Here is a 19,514-nt window from a genome sequence, read left to right on the forward strand (position 1 = left end):
GATGGTAAAAAAATCCACCTGCATTGCAGGAGACCTGGGTTCAACCCCTGGGTTGGGAAGATCCCCTAGAGAAGGGAAAGGCTACCCACTCCAGTATTCTAGCCTGGAGAATTCCATGGACTATATAGTCCATAGGGTTGCAAAGAGTTGGACATGACTGGGCGACTTTCACTTTTCACTTCACTTTAGCTACTTTCTGGGACCTTTGCAAATGCCCGGTTGGCCAGTAGCTTTGCCTCTGCCCTATTCACTGCCTCTGTCTGCTGTCACTGCCAAACTGGTCCCACCTAGATGACCACTTCAACAGGCTGCCTGTTTCTCCGGCTTACCTCCTCCAGTGAGCTTGGGCTTCCTCACAGCATGGCAGCCTCAGGGTTCCAGGAGGTTCCCGGGCCCGTTAAGGCCTAGACTCAGAAATCACACACCATCACACCCACCATATTCTAATGGTCAAAGTAAGTCAGAAGGCCAGCTCAGATCTAGGTGGTGTGGAGACATAGACTTCAAGGATGGAGACTTGATGGGAGGGGCAGCAATGTCCCATTGCGAAGGGGCACGTGTTCACTGGGGGCCATTACCACAGTGACCTGCTGCAGCACTTACACATGAACAATATAAATAGACACTAGGTAACTTAAACCTAACAAACATTAGAAGGGCATTAGGAAGCTCACAGACTTGATGGAAGCATTTTTCATTGAGACCTCAAAAGTGATAGGAAGGGGCTTCCCTGGTGGTCTAGTGGTTGAGAGTCGGCCTGCCAATGCAGGGGTCATGGGTTCCATCCCAGGTCAGGAAGGATCCCACATGCCGCAGAGCAAGTAAGCCCTGTGCACCACAGGTACTGAGCCAGTGCCCTAGAGCCTGTGAGCCAGAATTACTGAGCCCCCACGCTGCAGCTGCTGAAGCCCATGTGCCTACAGCCCGAGTTCTGCAACAAGAGAAGCTACTGCAATGAGAGCCCACACCTCAGCGAAGAGTAGTCCTCTCTTTCCACAGCTAGAGGAAGCCCCGCACACAGCAACAGAGATCCAGCACAACCAAAAACAAAAGAAAAAAAAGTGACAGAGGGCAGCCCTGAGGATCCCTGAAGGAACCTTTGTAGGGAACGGCCTCTGGGATAACTTCGTCTGATTTGGGGATAGGGTGGGAGGTGAGTCTTTGTGTCATTTGGCTCACAATTCAGATTCCTTGAGAGTGTGACATAGCATAAAGAATATGGTCAGTAACACTGCAGTAACTTTTTGAGGGCAGGTGGTTCCTAGGCTAAACGTGGTGATCACTTCATGGTGTATGGATGTGTCAAGTCATAACATAGGACATCTGAAACCAACTTTATATTGTATGTCGACTCTGTCTCATTAAAAACAATTCCGATTCCTGACTTGGGAGCTGACTTGGATGTCTTCCCACTGCTCAGGTTGGTATGGGTGGGCAGGGCACTTTTACTGATGGGACTTCGTGGAGTGGGGGTGGCAGGGTGTCCGTGAGGAAAAGTGAGGTGCTGTGTGAACACCAGAGAGGTGCCTACTGACTTCTGATCGCCCCCCAAGGGAGCTTATGTGGACCCTTTGAGCCTGACAGTGACTTATGTCAAAACATCATCAATTTATTATTTTATCTCACTGCCTCTGCTTCTCCCCACCCCCACAGTGAAAACAATCATTAAAAAGCCTTTTTCCTCTTCTTCATGCAAAATGAAACTTTAGTTTAACCTGTGTCTCGCTGGACCTAACTTCATAAATGGAGGTGTTTCCAAAGGTCCTCTCACTCGCTCTGTTTGTTCTCAGCATCCTCTCTGAGACATTTAGCCAGTGTCCTAACATTAGTCCTCACCTGCCCGCAGGTGACTCCTCCATTGGGCACTGACCGTTTCCAGCCTTCCTTGCCAATCTTCCACCCAGATCCCCTGGACTCAATCCACTCTCCCTCCCCAAATACACTGTAGCAGGTACCACCCTGAGATACACACACTCACCATCACTGTCAATCCCCTGGCTCATGTCTTCTTGTGCTGTAGGTTGTGGGAAGCTGAAAGGGCCTTTTCTCAGACTCCCATGCAGCTGGGGAGCCACGCTTGGCTGAATTCCTCCAAGCAGATCCGTTCACGTGAGACAAGACGGCACATGGATGCTGCTTCTGGGGCAGCATGGGATCTTCCACTGTCCAGACCTCCAAAATCACAGACTGTGTATGGTGACAGCAGTAGGGTTTCTGCTGGAACATTCCTGTGGGGAGGTGGGACATGTCTCCCGGCTACATCACTCCTGACCATGTAAGCACCTGAGTTTCCTGCCCCCTTAGATGTTTTGTGAGACAGCTAATAGAATAAACCTTGTCTGCTTAAACTTGTTGCAGTGGATTCTCTTGTCTGCAAGTAAGAACCCTGCATGATATAAACACTCACTAGCTCCCCCAGTAGTTGTGAAATTCACTCAGTTGTGTCTGACTCTTTGCAACCCCATGAACTTTATAGTCCATGGAATTCTCCAGGCCAGAATACTGGAGTGGGTAGCCTTTCCCTTCCTGACCCAGGAATCGAACCAGGGTCACCTGCATTGCAGGCGCATTCTTTACCAACTGAGCTATGAGGGAAGCCCCAGTGCTGTAGTGTAAATGTTGAACAACAGACTCTTTGTCCCCAACAGCAGCAAAAAAGCCTGATATTTCGTACTTCCACCAGCAGTGTATGAGAATTCCAACTGCTTTGTCTTCCTACTGATAACCTAGTTTTGTCAGCACTTTATTGAGGTTGGTGAAAGAAGGGATATAGTTTTCAGACAATCCAATATCATAACATGACTTTGGGTGGAGACAGGATATTAACACATACACACATGTTTTTATAAACCTTGGCAGTGCAGTTTTTAAAAAGTTGTTTCTTAGGTCTTTAGAGTCCAACTCCTTATTTAAAAAAATTTTTTATTGGAGTATAGTTGATTTACAGTTTTGTATTAGTTTCAGGTGTGGAGGAGGACATGGCAACCCACTCCAGTATTCTTGCCTAGAGAATTCCATGGACAGAGGAGCGTGGCAGGCTGCAGTCCATGGGGTCGCAAAGAGTTGGTCGGACACGACTGAGCAAATTTTACTTCACTCACTTCACTTCAGGTGTATAGCACAGTGAATCAGTTAGACATATATCCACTCTTTTTTTAGAGTCTTTTCCCATACAGACCATTGCAGAGTATTGAGTAGAGTTCCCTGTGCTATATGGTAGGTCCTTATTAATTACCTATTTTATATATAGTAGTTTACATATGTCAACCCCAATTTCCAAATTTATCTCTCCCTAGCTCCTCATTTTTTGAACCTGTTTGGTCACAGATTAAGAATTTAGGGAAATCTTCAAGGTATTGTTTGATTTGAGCTAGAAAAACCTCTCCAAGTTTGGGCATAGCTCCCTGGTTGTTCCTGTCTTCTCTTTGAAGAGGAAGAGCCATCTCATCACCCATCCAGGATGTTTTCTTCATTTCCCCACTCATCCTACGAATGTGGGAGGAGACTGTGAATTGAGGGGCTCAGGTATGGCAGGTCAAGCATGACCGACGTGTAATTCAGTTGTCATTTCCATGTTGAATCAGGAAGCACATTCGGAAACGAGAGGCATATGGCCAGCAGCCAGTTAACAGCCTTGGTGGAATTCTGATTGGTTCAGGAAATGGTGCTAATATTGAGACCGTGGCCAGCTCCGTCTGTCAGTGAGCTGAGCTATTCCCTCCACCCCACTCCAGTGCTCTTCCTGACGCCCTGAGTCTGAGACAGGAGTCACAGCTGCTGAGGCTGGAATCTGACTTCAGTACTGGCTTCAGGTTTTCATCCACTGGGACTTTTCTTGTTTCAGCATCCATGGCCACATTCTCAGCACATGATGCCAAATGCTCAGAGAAATCCTTGGTTTTTGATGTCAGGGTTTTTAGTAAGGAGACTCGGGCCCAATGTTGTGTTGTTTGCTGGTGTGCGTGTGTGGATGGGTGTTGTGTGGTGGGGACAGGGGAGCTTGAAGGCAGGGTGGGTGGTGAAGGAGGTAAAGGGGTGGTGAATCACTCATTCCAGAGAACCAATTAAATTACCTCCGGGTAGTCCATCATGTCCAACGTTTCCTGTTTCCTTTTTTCCCCTCCTTGGTGCTGACGACCAGACCCTTTGGGATCGGGTGACTGGAGCAGACAGGCAGGCACCTGCTGGTTCGCTCAGGTCCAAGCAGCTCATGCTCTGCCTCTTTAGTTGTCGACATAGGGATTGCATTCATTATCTTCTGTCCCACTTTTGAAGCTTCCAGAAATAGGAATTTTACCATCAAACCTCAGTGGAGGGAGTCCGTTCTCCTAATAGAGAAGAGAAAACAAAAACAGCACATAATGGGGCCTAAAAAGTGTGTCCTTGTAAAATGTCAGACCCAGCGTGTCACCTGGGCTTAACTTACTTTCATCTGGTTTTACCTAACTTGCCCAACTACAGATGCAACCGTACTCACTCCTGGATTCCATGGCAGCCGTTTTGTCCTGTGTTTTCTCATTTGTGTCTGTGATTCTAATGTGGCAGATTCAATTCCCCTTGATTCTCCTCCCCATTCAACAGTTGACTCAGTATATCAGTTAGCTTTTGCTATGTAACAGGCCATCTAAAAACTGTTTGGCTTAGAATAATACATGTTATCTTTAATTGACTTTATTGTTTTAGAGAAGTTTTAGGTCCATAGCAAAATTGAATAGAAAGTGCAGAGAGTTCCCATTTTCTCCTAGCCTTACACATGCATAGCCTCCAATACCATCAATGTACTCCATCAAAGTGGGACATTTGTTAAAATCAGTGAACCTATGTTGAGACATCATTGTCATCTAAAAGCTATAGTTTATATAAGGACTCACTCTTGGTGTTGTACATCCAGTGGGTTTTGACAAGTGATGACCTGTAAGAATTCCATGGACAGAGGAGCCTGATGGGCTACAGTCCATGGAGTCACAAGGGTCGGACACGACTGAGCAACTAAACCATCACCATCATCCATCGATATGGGGCTTCCTTGGTAGTTCAGATGGTAAAGAATCTGCCTGAAATACAGGGGACCCAGGTTCAATCCTTGGGTCAGGAAGACCCCCTGGAGAAGGGAGTGGCTGCCCACGCCAGTATTCTTGCCTAGAGAATTCTGTAGACAGAGGAGCCTGCTGGGCTACAGTCCATGGAATCACAAAGAGTCAAACACGACTGAGTGACTAACACTACACTACTACCATGACTATCCACTGATATAGTATCATACAGAACAGTCATACTGCCCTAAAAATCCTCTGTGCTCCACCTGTTCATTCCTCCCTACCCCCAAACCCCTGATATCCACTGATCTTTTTCTCTGTGTCCATCATTTTGCCTTTTCTAGAATGTCATATAGTTGGACTCATACAGTATGTAGCTTTTTCAGATTGGCTTTTTAGTAACATGCTTTGAAGTTTCCCCGTGTCTTTTCATGGCTTGATAGTTCATTTGTTTTTAGTGTATTCCATTTTTAACCCACTGAGGTACATCTTGGTTGCTACAAGTTTTGACAATCATGCATAACACTGCTATCAATATCCTTGCATGGGTTTTTGTGTGGATATAGTTTTCGGTTCATTTGAGTAAATACTAAGGAGCACAAAATAAGCTGGATCCGATGGTAAGTGTGTGTTTAGTTTTGTAAGAAACTGCCAAACTGTCTTCCAAAGTGGCTGTACCATTTTGCATCCACCCAGCAGGGGGTGAGTGTGCCTGTTGCTCCACGTCCCCTCCAGCATTAGGTGTTGTCAGTGTTGTGGATTTTGGCTGTTCTAATCGGTTGTATACTGGTAACACACACTTTTCATTTCTCAAGGTTCTCTGGATTGTTTAGGTGGTTCTTCTCACATGGGCTTCTTGGCTGGGGCTGGGTGATCTAGGCATCTCACTTCTATTTCTGGGGCCTTGGTCCATGTGGCCTCTCATCCTCCAGCAGTCTTCTTCAGACAGTGGTGGAATGTGTCCAATAATCCGAGGGCATGGCTAATGGTGCAGCACTTTTTAAGCTCCTGCTTGTCTTAAGTTGCTGCATCCCACTGTCTAAAGCAAGTCACTTGGCCAGACCCAGACCAAAGGGATGGAGAGATGGACTTCACTTCTTGATGGAAGGAGCTGAAAAATATTGTGACCCCCCATTTCTTCCGTCTGTGGCAACCAGTGACTGGGACATCTAACTCAGCAACGGGATAACCTCTGATATTATATTCAAAACCTCTAAATCTCCAGTTTAGGAGTCACCCAGAAAAGCGATTTCTTGCTAATGCAGGGAAATCTTACAGGAAGGAGATTAGATAATCGCATTCTTCTTTTCTAATTACCCAGTTGGTTTTGTTCCAAAGGGGCATCACCATCTCCTTGGATCCATTAGGAACTCACAGCCTCTGGTCTTAATGCTTCGTAAAATAAGAGCAATACATTCATTCTTGTCTTCACCTTCTTAACTGCCGAGGAAGATGTTGTTGAGGTTTAAGGGGTGATCATTAATCACGTGTCTTCCTCTTCCATCTTTGGAATCAGTTGAGAAATAGATGTAAGCGATGGGAATTGGAGGTCAGAGTAGCACCTCTGTTGCTGGCAGCCCTGGACCAGAGAACATGGTTTATGCTATAGTCAGCCAGGGCTCCCTGCTTCTTCCCCCTGGACTTGGGGTGCCCATGAGCAGTGGTACTTGGGTCTGCAGAGCAGGTCCACTGGCTTGGCCAAACGAAAGGAGAATCATTGCCTCTCACGTTTCAGGTCATGGCAGTCAAGACAAGGGGATCGAAGCAGGGCCTGGGAGCCTGGGGAGGAGGGGGTCACCCAGGCTCTGTGTGGCTGTGATTCCAGCTTCCCCTTCAACACCAGTCAGCCATGGCTTTCCCCTGGGGAGAGAGGGAGGGAGAGAGTGGAAGATTGGGTGGATGCTTTCCTCCAATGCTTTCTGTTCTGATTTGTGGGCACTTTTTCTGTGTGCATATGTATTTAAAGCTTTTCATTGAAGTGTAATATATCTCTAGAGAAGAGCACACATCATAAATGTATGGTTCAATACATTTTCCCAAATTAAAAATGCTCAGATCAAGAATTAGAAAATTACCAGCTCTCTAGAAGCTGTATGAACTCCTTTTGGTAGGGGGAGGGTGAGGGTCTGGCTTCTTTTGTTCAAAACGATGACTGTGAATTTCACTATGTTGTGTATAGATGTAGAGTGTTAATTCTCATTGCTGTTTAGTTTCCTGTAATTTATCCTTTCTACTGTTGATGGGCATATGGGTGGTTACTACATTTGGCTGATTAAAGTCATTCTAATAAGTGTCTTTTAAGAAAAAATGTAGATATTTCTGTTTGGTATATCCCTGGAAATATTGTCTGGGGTCCAGCAATTCCACTTGTACAGATATATCCAAAAAAAAAAAAAAAAAACAACCTACCCATTTTAGATACTGAAACCTCTTTCCCAGAGTGGAACTCTTTGGCATTCTTGTTGGCGGCATTATGAGAGTTCCAGCTGCCCTTGTCCTTCCTCCTAATACTTTGGAAGAGACCAATGTTCCTGTTCTATAGATGAGGGTGAAATACCCAGAGAGGGAGGAAATGAGTTCCCCTATAATTGAAAACAGAAAAAAAGTTTTAAATAATTAAAAAAAAATTAAAAGCCCTTCTTGATTTTTGAATGCATTTCAAAATAAGTTGCAGACCATGAACAGATGGGATCTTTTCAGGGGCAACACCACCCTGCAAGCAGGAGAGCGATTTATGACCTAACTTTAGAAACTGGAGATACTCTCAGTCTCACCCATCTGGGTGGAGGAAGGGTTTTTGTGGACAGAAAGTTCCTGCACAGAAATTGTGATAAAATACCCACTAGTGGCTGTAGCAATGGAGTGGGAGTGTTTAGTCTTTCAGCCACGCCAACAACATGCTCCTTCTTTTGAAAATAGGGTGCAGAGTGTTAGCGAGTGAAGAAGAGTGACCAGTCATCATGCAGTTTGACTCATCTGCCTTGCAGCAGAGACAAGAGAAGGGAGTCTCTTGGCTCCATTGATTCTGTCTCTCATCTGACTTCTCAGGGGAAGGACCACATACTCTAATGAGGGGTTCCAGACACTGGAGATACCTGAAGATCAGGAGAAAACATGCTGACAGCTCTCTCCTTGAGAAGTCTGCCTCCCTTCCTCACTCCTTGGGGGCACTATATATGCATTGTGTGGCAGCCTGGTTTATTATCTCTTCTTGCAACCGGTAGAAAAGTGAGGCAGGGAGGCTCAAAAGACTCACTGGGGGCTACCAGGGAGCCAGATGTTCAGCTGGAAATAGAAACCAAGAGCTCCAGGAAATCCAGACAGCCTGAGTGGGCCCTTTAATCTCTGGACCCTTCTGTGTCTTTTTAGACAATAAGCCTTTCCTTGAAAGAGTTTTTTTTGCCCCCTAAGGACAGGGCTGCCGGCTCTCCTCCAGGATGTTGTAAAAAGGTGACATTTAACAGTGGAAATTGAAACCCTAATTGACTTCTCCTGCGGCAGAAAAAGAAATGCCCTGTGTTCTATCTCTTGGCCCGATGTTTGTAATTGTCCCCTCGGGGTTCTACCTTGAGGGGAGCTGAAGAGGCAAAATACAACAGTTCACTGGAATTGGTGGTTACACACTTGAGATTTGTTTCTCCTGTGCAGTGGAAGCTGTGGAGGGGGCCATTCAAGCAGACAGAGACTCCACGTCACTCAACCCCGAGTTGAAGCTGCCCCTGAATCTCTTGCAGTGATAAATGAAGAGGTGAGTTCTCCATTTCCAGAGCTGGGTGAATGAGGGAGCTGTGATTATTTGGCTTAGCTGTGTTACTTCCTTTGGCTAGTGGAACTTTAACAGAAACGTGAGCAGAGTCTTGGCACGTACTTGTGCAGGCGGTCTTGCCTTCTTGTATTGTGGTCTTCGTGGTGAGAAGAGCCTGCCCCTAAGAGCCTGCTGATCAAGCAGAATGAGAGACACAGGGCCTGGAGCCTAGGCCAGTGGACCCCCACCAGACTGGCCAATCCCTAACCTCTCTGAAGCCATGTAAGCAAGAAATAATTGCTTATTATTGTGAGCCTCTGAGATGTGATGGTTTGTTATGCAGTACTTTATGTTATAGATGACTGATAACAAGGCTGCCGAATAGAGAAGTAGAGAGAGATCCTTCATGTGCTATGGGACAAAATTTCTGTGTGTTCAACTTGGAATCGTCACATAACCAGCACTTAGTAACTAAGAGGAACTGAGTTCAACAGGGTGATTGTATTTCATATGTTTAAAAAGAATGGTGTGAACCATACTGTGTATTCTGAATGTCTGACCTGCCTTCTAAATGACTGTAACTTTTATGAATCCTTTTCTAATAGCCTTTCCCCCATCTTTTCACCAGTCAGTTTGTTGACATCTACCTATAATTCAGTACTAGGCTGATTCATGGACAACTCATCTACCCCCCACCTAGATTCTACCGTATTCTGCTGTATTTGTTTTGTTACGTGTCTATGTATCCATCCATCAATCCATCTTATCTTTTATTGCATTTCAAAACAAGTTGCAAGCGTGAGTACACATCACTCTGTGGAGAATTTTGACAGATGTATATACCCATCACCCCTGAGTTTCTTCATGCCATTTCCCAGTTAATCTCACCCTCACACCCCAGAGTAAAGATTCTTTTGACTTTTTTTCCATTATAGATTAGTTTTGCCAGTTTTAGAACTTCATGTTTGTTGTTCTTCAGTCACTAAGTCCTGTCCAACTCTTTGCGACCCCATGGACCTCAGCATGCCAGACTTCTCTGTCCTTCACTACCTCCCAGAGTTGTCTCAAACTCATGTCCATTGAGTCGGTGATTCTATCTAATCATCTCGTCCTCTGCCACCCCCTTCTCCTAAAGGGAATCATATATTATGCAGCCTTTTGGCATAACATTTTTGATATTCATTCCTGTTGTGTCTATCAGTAAAGGTCCTCATTTTTAAATGGGTAATTACAAGATCTTTACAGACTCTCTTAACCATCAGCTTTCGGGCTTCTGTGATGTGTCCACAGTTACAGTGACCACAGTTAAATAACACACTGTACCAAAAACATCCTTCTGAGATAGGCACAGTTCCTGCTTGTCTGGCAGAGATCTTGTTCTTTGGTTTGCACCCCTGGCCCTCTCCTTGTTCAGGGTTGATGAATCTTTCAAAACAGCCAGGGGAACTTACCAGGATTTGTTCCATAGGCACAGTGCTCTTGATGTACTGAGTTCAGTAAGACCTAGGGGCTGACCCAGCTCTTGCGACTGACTGCATCAGCCTTTTCTCCAGGGGGGTCGTCAGGGTTTCCAAACCGTGTGTCAGAGGGAGTGGCTGGGGACATGGCGAGTTGTCCTTCTTACTTTGCTTTGCTCTGCTCTGATGGGGTGACCAGAGTCCACAGCAGTGAGTGGGAAAGGAGGAAAGAAAATGAGAATAAAATGACACTTCCTCCACCGTAGCTAGATGCCAGTGCTCAGCCTGTTGGGCCGCTTTATCCTTAGAGTTAGTTTGAAGCTTTTCTTTTTTTTTCAAACTTTAAACTTTTTATTTTGTATTGGAGTATAGCCAAATAACAATGTTGTGATAGTTTCAGGTAAACAGTGAAGGAACTCAGCCATCCATGTACAGGTATCTGTTCTCCCCCAAACCCCCACTCCCACCCAGGCTGGCATATGACATTGAGCAGAGTTCCCTGTGCTATACGACAGGTCCTTGTTGGTTATCCATTGTAAATATAGCAGTGTGTACATGAATTTTGTTTATAAAAATCAAAGCACTCGATGTGGCTCCAGCTTTGCTCTCGAACAACTTAGTGGAGCTAGAACTATGTTTTCCAGAATTCCCATCCCCACAGACTTCCAGGGTGAGGACGGGGTGCTGACCTCCCCTGAGCCTTGGGAGGCAGAAATGACACAGCACGGAGTCTTTCTACTGGAGGAAAATGTGGGTGCGGCTGCCCAGGTGCTCTAGACCTGTAGGGAACATCTGGGGTCTGCTGGCTCACCTGGTTGGTCACTTCATGGGCTTCCTTGTTTGCCCACTGCTTCCCTGACCTCTGGGCTGGGCTGCCGCTCAGCTCCCCTCAGGGCCTGCCGAGACGCAAGCAGCGGCTGCAGGGAAACTATGTAGCCAGCTTCTTCCCCGATGTGAGGAAGGTCGCATCCCTCTAACAGGTCCCTGGCCTGTGTCATTCTTACCCCTGCCTCTCAGGGGACTCCTGAGGAGACACCTACCTCAGAGGATGAGTGCCATTCACTCTTAGTTCCTCCTTTTGTTTCTCTAGCACCTCTATTGGGTTCCACGTTCCTCCATGCAGCCCCGAAGTTAGGGAAAGGTGGCTGAGTCTGGCCTCAAAGGTGACTCTGTGAACCTCTGGACTGAAAAAAAGAGAAAAGCACAACCTAAAAATTGAGAACCATAAGCTGGGAAGACAGCCTCTCAGATGGCCCTGAGGGACAGCTTTGAAGAGGAGCCAGGATATATAGGAGTTCTGTGTGTGTGCTCAGGCATGTTCGACTCTTTGCAGCCCGCCTATAGCCCGCCAGGCTCCTCTGTCCATAGGATTCTCCAGGCGAGAATACTGGAGTGCATAGCCACTCCCTTCTCCAGGGAATCTTCCTGACCCAGAGATCAAACCCAGGTCTCCTACATTGCAGGCAGATTCTTTACCGTCTGAGCTAGCAGGGAAGTCCATTAAAGTTAGTTGCTCAGTCGTGTCCGACTCTATGTGACCCCATGGACTGGGGCCCACCAGGCTCCTCTGTTCATGGAATTCTTCAGGCAAGAATACTGGAGTGGGTAGTCATTCTCTTCTCCAGGGGAATCTTCCCAACATAGGGATAGAACCTGGGTCTCCTCTATTGCTGGCAGATTCTTTACTGGCTGAGCCACCACAAAAGAAACAAAAACAAAACCCTGTAGTGGAACATCAGAATGTTACTGTTCATTAAGAAAACATGACACTGCAAGTTAATGACTTTAGCTGCTTTTCTGTGTTTGGGAAGATGGGAGATTCTGGGCTCACTGAAATCATTGCTTTGGTCTGCACCCCAGCTATCTAGGGCCAGTATCCTGCTTTTCTCTATCCTGAATCCCCTCAGAGCACACACTAAGGGGTGGCTGAGGGCTTGATGGCCACAATACCTTTGGTTTACTGATCTGGTAGGTGACATTTTTCAGCCACAGACAGAAGCTGATCCTGCCAAGGGTGATAAGCATGGTCCTGGCCATGAGACAGGCATGAAGTTGCTGAAAGACTTGGGGAGAATAGGCCCTTCTGGTAAAGAGTACATGTAGGAGAAGGTGGCTCATTTTGTTGTTCTACTGAATGATGCCCCAAAGTGTTGCCTCCACAAGGGTCACTGACCTTAGAGGAATGTCTAGCAGGATAATGGAAGGAGGGACCTTGGGTGCTTGAAGACTCACTGAGCTGCTCAAGGAACCAACCCTGGAGTGGCCAGCTCCTCCTGCTTGTCTGGGACTTGCTGGCTTTAGCACTGAAGGTCATATCTCCTGGGAAACCCCTCAGTCATGGAAAACCCCAGTCCAGAGCTGTGCCCCGTGGTTGGTCCCTCTAGCCCCACCTCAGGACTTCTTTAATGGGAGATCACAGTTCTCGTCACGGGAAGGGAGACTGTGAAGTTGAAGGGTTGAAGCCTGTAGAATTGTGGCTGTTCTTGGTGCTCATAGCTGAGAACATCCTGAATGATATGAGGCAGTAAAAGAACTCGGCTTTTGTTTTTGACAGTGAAGTGAAAAGTGAAAGTGAAAGTCACTCAGTTGTGTCTGACTCTTTGTGACCCTGTGGAATTCTCCAGGCCAGAATACTGGGGTGGGTAGCCTTTCCCTTCTCCAGGAGATCTTCCCAATCCAGGGATTGAACCCACGTCTCTCACATTGCAGGTGGATTCTTTACCGGCTGAGCCTTGGTCTGTGACAGCTGTCATAAAGAGGTATTCTGAAAAACATTTTGAATAATGTCAGGAACGTCAGAAAAATGCATCACTTTTCTTAGAAACTTTATCTGTTATTTTATTCACAATCAGTTTTATTAATTTTGGGCAGGCATATCTTACACATTTTATCAAAATTAAAAAGTTACCACTTGGGCATGCATATAAGGTATGGAAAGATAAGTACAACTGTTTTACTTTAACTATTTGCCTGTCTTCGGCCCTGTCTTCAGCTGGAATAGGAATGCCCTTACACTGGCCAGTGATGCCTTTTGGGAGGGATGATCTCTGTTCTATGTATATGTAATCTAAGTTACTGGGACTTTACAAATATATTTGTACATGAGTTTGGTATAGTGCAGTAACTCTTTTTCCAGTGAGAAAGGCTTTCAGGGCTTGGCACTGTCTTCCTGTGGGCGTGGTGGATTAATATTATTGATCTTCGCCCTTTTCTGGGTGTACACAGGTCTTAGCTTGGGCTGCTGTCATAAAAATACCATGAACTGTGTGGCTTATAAACAACAGAAATTTATTTCTTATGGTTCTGGAGGCTGGAGTCCCAGATCAGGGTGCCAGCCTCTTGGGAGAGCTCTGTTCCAGGTTACAGACTGTGGACTTCTCACTGTATCCTCAAGTTAGGGAGGAGAGAGGGGATGCAAGTTCTCCTGTAACTCTTATTAGGGCATTAACCACACTCATGAGGGCTTCCGCCTTATGACCTCATCTAGTCCTGATCACCTCTCACTTCCTAAACCATCACATGGTGGGGTTAGTGTTTCAGCATGTGAATTTGGAGATTATACAGACTTCTTTATCCATTCATCTATCAGTGGATGTTCAGGTTACTTCCATGCCTTCATACGACCAGGGATCGAACCCTGGTCTCCTGCATTGCAGGGAGATTCTTTACCATCTAAGCCATCAGGGAAGCATGGCACCCCACTCCAGTATTCTTGCCTGGAGAATCCCATGGACAGAGGAGCCAGGCCAGTTACAGTCCATGGGGTCGCACAAAGTCCGACACCACAGAAGCAACTTAACACGTCTTGGCTATTGTAAACAGTGCTGCAGTGAACATTGGGTGAATATATCTTTTCAATTAGAGGTTTCATCTTTTCTGGATATATGCCCAAGAGTGAGATTGCTAGATTATATGGTAGATCTATTTTTAGTTTTTTAGGGAAACTGTACTGTTTTCCACAGTGGCTGCACCAGTTTACATTCCCACCAACAGTGTAGGAGGCTTCTTTCCCCCCACACCTTTGCCAGTACTTATTATTGTTGCTGTTTAGTCCCTAAGTCGTGTCCGACTCTTTTGTGACCCCATGGACTGTAGCCCACCAGGCTCCTCTGTCCATGGAATTCCCCAGGCAAGAACACTAGAGTGGGTTGTCACTTCCTTTTTCTGTCACTTCTGTTTAAACCTGGCTGCCCTACAACTCACTGGGTGGCTTTGGAAAGTCATTTCACTTCTCCTTGCTTTGGCTTCCTCATCTGTAAAATGAGGATCATACCAGTACCCACCTCAGACAGTTATATGGAGAGTTAACTGTGTTGATAAAATACATGTGCAGTGCCTACAGCGGTGTTGTGGCTCGGAGTGAGGGCTGTGATAGTGTCTGCAGTTATCCTGTGAGACCAGCAGTGTCTTCTGCTGACCACAGGGATATTTGTTTCTTTCCTTTTTCCCCTCTCACTCTGCTTCTGGAAGCTTCTAGCGCAGGTCCTGGTGCTGAGCCCTCCTCCACTAGCTGTTTTATTCTAACAGTTTTTCCCGCTCCCCAGTAGGCAGGTGAAGCACCAGGATCTGGACCTTAAGGATCTCTACTTTTGAAAGAATCAGAATGAGTGCTCTCTCAGTTAGGACTGTTGAAAAGACAGGGCTCATGTCACCAGAGAACCTTCTGTGGGCCCGTTTCCTTTATTCCCAGCCTGGGGTCCAGACCTTTCTGGGCTGGGCCTGTGGGACCTTGTGGTTTAGGGGAGTGGTGGTGTGGATCTGTGTCACAATGACCTGACCGAGCCCTAACCCCATGTCACATGTTTAGCACCCGTTCAGCCAATGAGACTGTGGCACATACATGTAGCCTGAGTCCCCGCTTGGCCTTGCCTTTGATGTCACAATCTGACCTTGTGCATATTAACCTGGCCGCAGCTGCTCACACACCAGTCGGCAAGGTCAGGAGGACCAGTGCAGTAGGATGTGGAAGAGAATTGACCATCAGCTCAAGATCAAGGCAGGGGACGGGCCTCAGGCAGGCCAGTTCAAGGAACTGGGTCCTGGTCGAGAACCCGCCGTGCCACACCCTCTCTCGCTGTCAGAATTCCAGACCGTCCCAGTGTTTGAGGACATCAGCCAGCACGTCAAAGAAGTGGGGGACCAGCTGGTGAAGAAAGTCAATGCCATCTTCCAGCTGGACATCACCAAAGATGGGAAGACTGTCCACCAGTGGACCATTGATCTGAAGAACGGCTCTGGGGACACGTATCTAGGACCTGCCAGGCTCCCAGCGGACACCGTCTTCACAATCCCGGAGCCTGTCTTCATGGAGTTGATTTTGGGCAAAATGAACCCTCAGAAGGCTTTCCTTGCCGGCAAGTTCAAAGTGAGCGGCAAAGTTCTGCTTGGCCAGAAGCTGGAGAGAGTTTTCAAGGACTGGGCTAAGTGGTAAGCCTGCCGAAATACCAGGAAAATGAGCAGACCTTCTCTCCGATTAAAATGTCAAGCAGCAATCATGCTTAAGCTGAAGATTAAAACAAAAAGTATTCAATATTTTTACTCAAATTCTTCCTATTCAAGTTTGATTAATGTTCCTGCTGATGTGTTAATTTGGAGCGAGGGTTCTAGAGCAGTAAAGAGAGTTGCAGTGTATCACCTAAAATCTTTGTCTTTTTCTTTCCTTAGATTTATTTATGTCATAATTTGCTAGGGTGAAAACCCCAGGTAGACACACAGGTGGTTTTGACAGCTGGGTTTAAATGCTTCAGTGATTGAGTTCCTAGAACTTTCGTTTTGTTTGGAGTCTTGTCTTTGGGCAAGAAGTGATGACCATCACTTTGCATTTCTGCATTCCAGTTGGCAGCCTGGCTCTTTGAGACTTTAACACAGGGTTGCAGTGTTCTAAAAGGGTGAGCTCCTGGTGGGTCAGATGGCAAAGAATCTGCCTGCAGTGCAGGAGTCCCAAGTTGGATCCTTGGGTTAGGAAGACCCTTTGGAGAAGGGAATGGCTACCCACTCTAGTACTCTTGCCTGGAGAATCCCATGGACAGAGAAGCCTGGTGGGCTACAGTCCATGGGGCAGTAGAGAGTCAGGTACGACTCACACTTTCACTTTCTTTCCACAGCTGTGGGGATGGAATGAGGCCATGGAGGGGATGTGCCCCTGATGTAACACGACTTCTGATGGATTTAATTCCGGTAGAGTCGAAGGGCTTAAAAGAAAGATGTTCTAGGCTGCTGGTTCTTAAATTGGAATATGCATCCGATTACCTGGAAGCCCACATGGCTGGGCTCCCCTCAGAGTTTCGACTCTGTAGGTTTGGACAGGGGGGATGTGTATTTCTAGCCCAGCTCCCAGGTGACGCTGGTGGGACCGCCCTTGCAGAACCCCTGCTGTGGTCCACGCACAGCTCTCAGTGTTGATCACAACTGATCTGCTCTAGACCCGTGAGATGCTCCAACATGTTGAGGGTCTCCCGCAGACAGATCACACAGCCCTCTCGTGGGCCATTTCTGGCATCAGGAGCTTGTGCGCTGAGCGTTTCACAAAATCAGAAGTGATGCTGGGAGAGATTCCCTTCTGGGAACCCCCTCCACACATGGAACGAAGCAGCTGCAGCCTGATGAGGCCTCCCTGTGGGTGAGTGTGTGGGTCATTAGTTCCTCGTGACCAGTGTGCACCTTATCTTGTAGGTTAAACACACACAGCGTGGACCCTCCAAAAGCCACCCAGGAGCTTCATGGAAATGGCCATCCTTAAATACATGCCTGCCAAACAATCCAGCTAGTCCTTCCCTAGGTATTTTCCCAAGAGAAAAGCGTACACACAAGTATAAAAATGTGTACGTGAATGTTCATGGCAGCGTATTTGTGATTGTTGCAGACTATAGATAAACTGAATGTCCATCACCAATTGACAGATCACAGGGCGTTCTACCCTGGGATACTACTCAGCAATAAATGGGGTTGGATTTTCAGTGTGGGCACAACCACATGCTGAATGTTAGAACTGTGCAGAGTGAGCAAGCCCAGAGAAAACCAAGTATGTACCTGTGGTCTACTCATGTAACATAGTAGAAATGTAAACTGTAGTGGCATCAGTGGTTGCCAGGAGACGGGGATGGGTGGGGAGTGGGGAGGAAACTTGGGGTGGTGGATACATTGATTGTCCTGAGGGTGGTGACGGTTTCACAGGCATTATGTGTTTTTCATACATCAGATTGTGTACTTACATACATAGGCAGTTTACTGTGTGTCAGTATAAACTCAATGGACTGTAGCCCGCCAGGTTCCTCCATCCATGGGATTCTCCAGGCAAGAATACTGGAGTGGGTTGCCATTTCCTTCTCCAGGAGATCTTCCTCACCCAGGGTTCGAACCTGGGTCTTCTGCACTGCAGGCAGACTCTTTACCATCTGAGCCACCAGGGAAGCCCTATAAACTCAGTAGCACTGTCTTAAAAGCCTGCTGCCCTCTATTCAAAAGGGATGGGATGGGGAGGGAGGTGGGAGGGGGTTTCAGGATGGGGAACACATGTACACCTGTGGCAGATTCATGTCAATGTATGGCAAAACCAATACAATATTGTAAAGTTATTAGCCTCCAAAAAAATAAATAAATAAAAAAGAAAAAAAAAGATTTTTTTTTTTTATTGAAGGATAATTGCTTCACACAAAATGAAGTTTTTATAAAGAGAATTTAAGACTCAAGCCTCCCCTGGGCACGAGTCATCCTCCGACCTCATCGTGTATCTGTTTTCCTCACTGACCTGTTGCCCCTGCAAAGGTATCCGAAGTTCTCCATGTTGGAATGAGGCAGAGAAGGAGCTCATTGCTGTCAAAATCTCATCTTCTCAGAGGGAAGCGAAGAGACCCTTGGCTGAGTTGACCCTCAGCTCTGTGGTCAGGAATCGCTGATGGTTTGGGAGTGGGGTGTGGAGCTTCCTGGCTCACCTGGGTGACTCAACAGATGAGGAGGTAAATGATGTGGTGTTGCTGCCGGTGCCCCTGCCTGGGGTCACCGTGGGCATCTCAGAGTCTTTGGATGATATGAGAGACCGCTTACTGTGCCTAGTCCAGGCACTGCTGTTTGAGCTGCATTTATGGGTGTCAGGCGTTTGGGGGGCTGCTGTTAGGGACACGATTGGCCCGAGCGTGTCCCCTGATGGTCCTGCTCATACCTCTGGGGATTGGCCCTGAGATGAGTTTGCTTAGAAATGGGGTAGGTGGTCTGGAGGGGTGTGAGGGAGGGAGGGAAGGGTTACAGAGGGGTCCTGCATGGACTGACATCTGACCACAGGGAAGCCCACCCCATGGGTTAGCTAGAGACCTCTGGCCCAGCGTCACTTGGGGCAGAAACATGACTCAAACCAGGTAGAGTACTTTCTCAGGAATTCAGGGCTGGGAAGCTGAGACACTGAGCTACCAGGGGTGAAGGAATGGGATCCAAAAAGGCTGGGCTACCTGAAGGGTGGGTGCCATGGTGAGCACTGGACAGGACAGCCAAGCCTTGAGTGAGGAGGGGGCTGGTTCACTAGCGAGGGGGTAAGAGTCCAGGCCTTGGGAACACACAGCAAACCCCCGTGCCATCAAAAGAGCAAAGTCTTGTGATGCCAGGAGACCAGGTGGAGTGGCTGGACAGACTCAGCTTTCGGAATTGAAAGCGTAGTTTTGAGACAGAGTCACCAGCTCATGTCTGGGGGGTCCCCATTCTGGCCTCAGTGGCAGCCTCTGAAAAAAGGCCCATTGCCCTTAAGATGTCCGGTTGTTGGGGGCTGGGAGTGGGTCCCCCACAGGGCACTGGGGCGGGCATCTTCTGCGAGTGTGAGTCCCTCCTCTTCTGCATGGTAGGGAGGACTGGGTCCCCACGGCCTCCTGGAAAGGCCCCCACTTGGGTGCTCTTCTGCCTGACCGCTCACACTTGGTAGATGTCCCAGAAGCTCACCTCTGGCTCAAGACACACCTCTCATTTACTTGTTCTGCTCAAGGTTGGCCAGCACTGTGTTTTTAAAGTTGGAATGGGAATATTTCATGTGAAAAATGGGTTTCTGGATTCTCTTGAAGAGTTGGGTCATTTGGTCACACTGGGCCCTGTTCCTGCCAGGCTTGGGGGACGGGGGCCTCGCTGGGCCTTCCAGGCAGGCTGGGCCCCACCCTGCGCTCTGCCTCCTGGACCTTCGGGCTGTGTTGGTGGCCCCCCTGCTGTCGAGCCTAGGTGGTCATTTTCACTGGGGGGCCTGCTTTGCTGGGGCCCGTGGGTACCTGCCTTCAGGCCCCAGCTCCCCGCGGCATTGGTCAC

General features: G+C 47.4%; 1 protein-coding gene and 1 long non-coding RNA gene across 2 annotated transcripts; one reads left to right on the forward strand and one right to left on the reverse strand.

Annotated features, from left to right (window-relative positions):
• Positions 1 to 1,490: 1,490 nt before the first annotated feature.
• On the reverse strand, positions 1,491 to 18,179 carry LOC122448248. The gene is made up of 3 exons (XR_006271555.1): positions 18,170 to 18,179; positions 5,235 to 5,239; positions 1,491 to 1,625 (listed from the first exon to the last, which is right to left on the reverse strand). It is a non-coding gene; the product is annotated as an uncharacterized LOC122448248 (long non-coding RNA).
• SCP2D1 (SCP2 sterol binding domain containing 1) lies at positions 11,853 to 15,879 on the forward strand. Its single transcript, XM_043479425.1, has one exon. The coding sequence runs from the start codon at positions 15,199 to 15,201 to the stop codon at positions 15,667 to 15,669; it is 471 nt and encodes a 156-aa protein (XP_043335360.1). The 5' UTR covers positions 11,853 to 15,198; the 3' UTR covers positions 15,670 to 15,879.
• Positions 18,180 to 19,514: the final 1,335 nt, after the last annotated feature.

This window comes from Cervus canadensis, chromosome 10 (assembly GCF_019320065.1).
Source record: "Cervus canadensis isolate Bull #8, Minnesota chromosome 10, ASM1932006v1, whole genome shotgun sequence".
In the NCBI taxonomy this organism is placed as follows: domain Eukaryota; kingdom Metazoa; phylum Chordata; class Mammalia; order Artiodactyla; family Cervidae; genus Cervus; species Cervus canadensis.